The following is a 6,808-nucleotide window of genomic DNA, read 5'->3' as shown; positions in this document are numbered from 1 at the left end:
TGAATTTTGAATTCATGTGTAAAACATGAACATTTTAGGTTCATGCTTTATAACTGACGATGTTGCTCATACAGATTTCTCTGAAAAACGGTTGTTTTAGTAATAATTTATTATTGGTAAACTTTTTAGAATGGACATGTCTCTCGTCTGGAGCTGTAAGTGCTGGAAATATTTTTAGCCCTTGACACTCTTGACTTGACAACAATGATGTATTATTTCTGTACTACTGATTAAACAATGCATGCCTAATCTATTCCTTACCAGCAATTATAACTCTGCATATGCATATATATAAAGCATATACAAAATATATATTTATTCAGTTTATTACAGTATGTGCAGCTCGCAACATTTATTTTCCTAGTCTGTACTTTTCCATATAATGCCAACAAACAATTTACAGCACCACATTACAGCACAATATTTAGTACAATTTCAACTCTGCATTGTATATTGTGTATCTGTCTTATTTTATATTGAACCTTTCAGCAAACTACTGTTTGCTGAGCAAGGAAATTGCCCCCCCCATCCTAACTTTTCTGTTTTAACATTTTCCTTTTAAGGACAATTAAGAACCTTCTACCTTCTCACAGGTATTGGGTTTATTGTTGTTAGTAATTTTATAACAGGGTGAAAACTAGATGTGAGGAATGCATATATTAGATTTGAAAGACAACAATATGCATTTACTGTAACCTTGCTTTAAAATTCTATTGCATTAAATGCAAGAATAACTGAAAATATATATACATAGAGAGAGAGTTTTAATGGCATTCTTTTGCACTGCAAAAATGACGGCTTTGTTTTATTTTGTTAAATTAAAATACTTGCAAAATGTACATATGAATTGAATTCATAATTAAATCTAATATCCAAAAAGTAATTAACAACAATGATAATAATTTCAGCACTATTTTGTAGAAGTATTCTAAAACAATTTTAAATTGGTTAATTTTCATTATCCAACTTCTGAATTTAAATATACACTAGCCTATAATATGTTAATATATGCATGTGTTTAAAGTAATATTATAATATATAATACTTGGATATTTCTATGTATTATTTTAGGTTCTATCATAATTCTTATAAATAAATAATTTACACTTACTGAGCTTCTTCAATGAGCAGTTACCGACGGTAATAATATAACAATTTCAAGAATCTTTATAGTCAAATAATGTTACTTGTTCTGACTGCTCTTCGTTAAGTTACATTCAGTTTCTCACGACTTTCCCGGATGTAATTGTTGCACGTGCAATTATAACGTTCCATTGGGAAATGCAAACAATAGAGAAGCATTACTCGTTACATATACTCAAAGTAAAAACGAAATTGTACTAAACGTTTTCTCCAAACAATGCATAATGACCTCAAAAGGGAAGAAAGTTTCTGCTGCTTTGTCATGTGCGTTCTCGCATAGCAGGTTTCATTGGCAACATGCTCGTGCAACAAACCGGGCGTTGTAAACAAGCTGAATGATGATATATTAATTGTATCTTCTCAGATACAGTATTATTCATGATAGAATTCTAAAAGATGTAAGTTAATTGTAAGAAAAATTACTTTTTCCTTCACTAGTGAGCTGAAATAATTCATAATTTTTGCAAACTGCCGTTCCGCGTCATTTACATTTGTTTCTGCTTATAGAAACACTGTGATACTGCAATGTGAGGTTTTATGATCGTTTAAACGGTGAAAAATAAGTCACCATAAAAGTTGGCCGAAGTGGTGTGACGTCACGTTCCCACAATGCACGCGCCATCAGTGTTTAGAGGGACAGAAACAGCGGGCCCGAAAACTCCCTCAGTATTGAACAAACAATCAAGTATCCACTGCGAACCGTTTTTGAGAGTTCATCGAGTTATGGCTGGGAAACGACTTTTTAAAAAAAAATTATCTGCACCCTTGTGAGGTGTAGGATGGATGAATGCGTGTGAAATGCGACTTTAGCGGGGACCAAAAGTTTCTGGTGAGCACAACACTGTTTTTATGCAAATGTTATAGTGTGAATTTAGGACCGCGTGGACTGTTTACATTGGTGTTCAGATGTTTGAAACCCTCATAGAGTTTCGGTAAGAAAAATTACTTTTTCCTTCACTAGTGAGCTGAAATAATTCATAATTTTTTGCAAACTGCCGTTCCGCGTCATTTACATTTGTTTCTGCTTATAGAACTCACTGTGATACTGCAATGTGAGGTTTTATGATCGTTTAAACGGTGAAAAATAAGTCACCATAAAAGTTGGCCGAAGTGGTGTGACGTCACGTTCCCACAATGCACGCGCCCATCAGTGTTTAGAGGGACAGAAACAGCGGGCCCGAAAACTCCCTCAGTATTGAACAAACAATCAAGTATCCACTGCGAACCGTTTTTGAGAGTTCATCGAGTTATGGCTGGGAAACGACTTTTTAAAATTTTTTTATCTGCACCCTTGTGAGGTGTAGGATGGATGAATGCGTGTGAAATGCGACTTTAGCGGGGACCAAAAGTTTCTGGTGAGCACAACACTGTTTTTATGCAAATGTTATAGTGTGAATTTAGGACCGCGTGGACTGTTTACATTGGTGTTCAGATGTTTGAAACCCTCATAGAGTTTCATTAAAAGAAGATATTTGAAGAATGTTGGTAATCAAACTTTTTTGGTCACCATTAACTTTAAATCGCGAAATATTTTCTTTTGCGTTCCACAGAAGAAAGAAGTCATACAGGTTTGGAAGAACGGGACAGGATAAGTAAATGACAATTTTTTGGGTGAACAATCCTTTTAATGAAATACACAAATCCATTGTGGCTTTATTATGTTAGATACACATTTAGAGAATAGAACCTTAAGGGGGGAAATCATCTGTAACACTTTGTTTTAAGGTGTCATTGCAGTGTAATTATACAAATAAGTACTGAGTAATATTAATTAACAACATGTACTTACTATAGGGTTAGATTTAAGGTTTCGTTTAGGGTTAGTTGTGTGTAACTATGCATAATTTACTATTATTACTGTGGTATAGACACTGTAAATTAAATGATCAAATCATCACCTTTTTGTTTCTGTGCAGAAGTCTGAACATGCAAAATAACAATCTTCACTCCCAAGAAAAAATCACCTGTAGGAGCTTCTTGTCAGGTACTTGCTTTTTTCTTTAAAACGGGTGCCCAATCCTGTTTCTGGAGATCTACCTTCCTGCAAAGTTCAGTTCCAGCCCTGCTCCAACACACCTGTTTATAATTATCAAGTGTGCCTGATTAGGGTTGGAGCTAAACTTTGCAGGTAGGTAGATATCCGGGACCAGGATTGAGCACCCCTGCTCTAAAACAACGGGACTATGATTGTACTCAATTTCTAACCTTGAATCATCATCATCACTGATCGTTGGCCTTTCACAGATGTACAGGGACATACTCCCTGAAAACTACCCATATATGTGAGAAAATGTTCCATGGCAAAGACCAGCTAAACAGCCACCTGCAAAACCACGACCCCAACAAGCAGGAACTACGGTGCGAGGAATGTGGAAAGCATTACAACACTCGTCTGGGTCTTAGACGCCACGTGGCCACACATGCCACCTCCGCCGGCGGTGACCTCACCTGTAAGGTCTGTCATCAGGCGTTCGAGAGCATGCCGGCGCTACTTGAGCACTTGAGTACGCACACCGGCCGGCCTCCTCCGGGGACTGTGGTACGGGAAAGGAAGCATCAGTGTGAACGGTGCGGCCGGCGCTTCTTCACTCGCAAGGATGTGAGGCGCCACGCAGTGGTGCACACCGGTAGACGGGACTTCCTGTGCCCACGTTGCGCCCAGCGCTTTGGCCGTCGCGACCACCTCACCCGACACCTGAAGAAAAGCCACACGCAAGATTTGGAGACCCTTCCTCCGATTCCCATTAAGGAGGAGCCCAGTCCCACTGTGTGCTCCGTCGGATCTCCGAAAGATGCCACAGAGGCGTTTTCCATGGCCATGTTCAACCCTCAAGGCCTTCCGAGCGCATCTACCTCAGGGGTCAATCATCACCATCACACAATGGTGTCTGGCCCCCTGTCCAGCCCGATGGGTGTGGGCTGCTACCTTGATCCAAACAAGCCTCCTCTGCAGCAGTACCAGCAGGCTCACAGATATCAGCCGAGTTCCACTACCTCATATCTGAAAGCGGAGATGGAGAACTTCCTGGCCGAACTCCAGTGCGGGCCAATGCCACCGCAGGCCGCCGTGGCAACTGCCATCTCCAGGCCTGGCGACCTTCTCCCTGACACTCTGGGAGGTCAGAGTGCCCATTTCACCCTAAGGAACTCAGCGTTCACCTCAGCCGAGCCGCCTACCACCTCCGCCAACATGGACCTCTCGCACCTGTTGGGCTTCCTGCCGTTCAGCCTGCCTCCCTACAGCACTCCCTTGGGATACTCCACCACCACCATCACCACTGCGTCCCCAAGCCCTACCTCTCAGATCTCTGGGCCGCTTTCCTCATTTCAGCCACAGTCACTGCATGAGCCTCAGGCTTCAGGGCACTTAAACCAGCTCTCTGGTTTCTCTCCAACTCTACCTCGATTCCATCAGGCCTTCCAGCAATGACGTCGCCCAAGTCCACTATGACCTGCCAGTCAAACGCAACAATTCTGTTGCGTCATTGCCAAGTAGCTTATAGGTAATGAACTGGAGACGGTGAAGTTAGGTGGGTGCGAGGTCTTCGAATGGATCCTGTAAAATTAGACAAAAGGATCACTAGGATAAGATGGAGTTTTGCTTTTAGAATAGTTTTAACTTTGTGGTTTTTCCTAGAGGGTCTTCAGAGTGTTTTGTAGTGATAAATAGACTTATCAAATTCATTTAAAAAAAATTAAACTGAGAAGTTAGCAAAAGAAATACCTCTATTTTTGTCAAGAAGGAAAATAATGCTATTACAGTGTTCTCCGTTGTATAATGAAGCACTTTTTATCAACGGCACTTCTAAGACTAAAGGTGCGGTCACATTTATTATTGATCTGCAAATTTTTTCTGCAAATTCCAGTCATTTCAATAGGATTCGACATGGGAGTTTTGCATCCGGATGAAAGAAGAGTCAGTTGGTCATGCAAATTTGCCACGTTGACCGTTTTGAAAGTGACTTATGTGTGTGCTTTGCTTCATACATCTACACTATTTACCTTTTTTTTGTCCATGAAATTTCACAGAAAATTCTCTGTGACCGCACCATAAAAGTCAAGTTGAACTGTGGTCTTAGATGTACCTCTCAGCTCACGGTCACACAACACAAAAAAACCTACCTCTCTAACTCTTGTCACGAATAGGATTCAACCATTTGACAAGAAATGAAGCAAATACTCACGCAAATTGCATGAAGAATGTTATCTCATTTGATTTTCTTTTTCTTTTTCTTTTTTTAAGAATGCTCAATGGTTTTAGTTATGAGTCAGGTGATTAATTAGCATTTAATTAATTAGCTTGTGTTGATTTTAGCCTTTAGGTAAAAGTTTTTATGCGCTGTTGTGTTCACATCCTCAATGTTTCTGAAAGGAGTCACAGTTATTGTGTAGACTCTTCTCCTGTAAATCCCCATCTCTCTCTGTTCATTCCAGAGTATTTTGTGAATGAAACGCAGAATAAAGCGTTGATTATTCTGGAATTGAAAATCATAATGAAAAGTGAACATTTGTTTAAAATGAAGTAGCCCATCCTGACAAATTCCCAAATATGGGAACTAAATAAAATATAACTTTAATTTTTCGTTTAGCAATAAACAAGAATTGGTCATATTTGTGCCCTGCATAATGATGTAAAAAGAATCTTGGGGGGAAAAAATGGTTGTACTGGTTTTACATAGTTCTCACACTACAAAGTTTCCCTCAATGTTTTGCCTGGATTCATGAGTATCGGACAAAATAAGCTTAGCACATACCCTGTCATTGCTGGAAAAGCACTTCAAGTATCTCTCCATGCTAAGCCAGGAGCACTGTCAGAAAAGAAAATGTTTTATCATGTAAATTTGAACGGTATTTTAGTCTATACTTTTGACTCGGTGTTACATGCACCAGTGGCCTATAAGGTAACTGTGATGGCATATGTTGTCAACTCCATTTTGTTTAGGCCAGCTGAAGATGTGAATTAATTTCATGAGTTTCATTTTATTTAGAAACCGTCGTGGGCATTTCCTCCTTTGGCTGAACTGAAATGAAATGGACCTCAACTCAACTGTGATGTTTAGACTCAGACTGATCTACCTCAGTGAGGTGCACACTGTGCACAGCTGTACTGTACCTTTAGTATGAAATGTAAAGTTTCATTGGTGTTTTACATCTTTAAAATTCCAAGCATTGGAATTTTTGGGTTCCAAGGATTGTTTGTTTTCATAAACATTCTGAAAGCAAGGGTGAGAGAGATTAAGGTGTATTCAGAAAGAAACAATGTTAAGGAAGAATTAAGAAATAAAGCATCTTGTAGAATTTGAGATTCTTGTTTCATTCATCATTTACTGTCAGTAAAACGATGATGGTTTGTTTTTGGCAAGGCCATTAAAATGTAAGTTATTCATTCATATTAATGCAATAGGCTACTGAAAATCATGAAGATGTTAAGTACTTAATGAATTAAAAGTTATAGACTATAATTATAAAATATAAAAGATAAATACAAAAAAAATTGAGACCAGTAACCGTGTAATGTAAATACAAACATTCATTTACAGGTGTTTCTATAATTTTATTAAATATTTAATTGTTGTAATAGTTTTATAAACTGAACCAAGTGTATCATTTTATTTACAAAATACAATCATATACTTTACAAAGACGTTAATGTTGTGATTTATAG

The 6,808-nt window shown here is 38.5% G+C and overlaps 1 protein-coding gene across 5 annotated transcripts; it reads left to right on the top strand.

Annotated features, from left to right (window-relative positions):
* The first annotated feature begins 1,953 nt into the window (after positions 1-1,953).
* On the top strand, positions 1,954-6,405 carry LOC107549050 (zinc finger protein PLAGL2-like). 5 transcript variants are annotated; one of them, XM_016229962.1, is made up of 4 exons: positions 2,289-2,498; positions 2,694-2,735; positions 3,060-3,127; positions 3,388-6,405. In XM_016229962.1, exon 4 carries the CDS (start codon positions 3,434-3,436, stop codon positions 4,571-4,573), a length of 1,140 nt encoding a protein of 379 aa, XP_016085448.1. In that variant the 5' UTR covers positions 2,289-2,498; positions 2,694-2,735; positions 3,060-3,127; positions 3,388-3,433; the 3' UTR covers positions 4,574-6,405. The 5 variants fall into 5 exon arrangements, with proteins under 5 accessions (XP_016085450.1, XP_016085448.1, XP_016085449.1 ...); XM_016229964.1 differs by lacking the exons at positions 2,289-2,498; positions 2,694-2,735 and adding an exon at positions 1,954-1,972; XM_016229963.1 differs by lacking the exon at positions 2,694-2,735.
* The last annotated feature ends 403 nt before the right edge of the window (positions 6,406-6,808 follow it).

Source organism: Sinocyclocheilus grahami, unplaced genomic scaffold, assembly GCF_001515645.1.
Source record: "Sinocyclocheilus grahami isolate Dianchi unplaced genomic scaffold, SAMN03320097.WGS_v1.1 scaffold361.1, whole genome shotgun sequence".
Classification (NCBI taxonomy): Eukaryota; Metazoa; Chordata; class Actinopteri; order Cypriniformes; family Cyprinidae; genus Sinocyclocheilus; species Sinocyclocheilus grahami.
The sequence above is the reverse complement of the archived record's forward strand: the minus strand, read 5'-3'. Positions and strand labels throughout refer to the sequence as shown.

Excerpts from the sequence above, each read along its gene's own strand:
- LOC107549050 (XM_016229964.1), top strand. The coding sequence starts at position 3,434 with ATGTTCCATGGCAAAGACCAGCTAAACAGCCACCTGCAAAACCACGAC.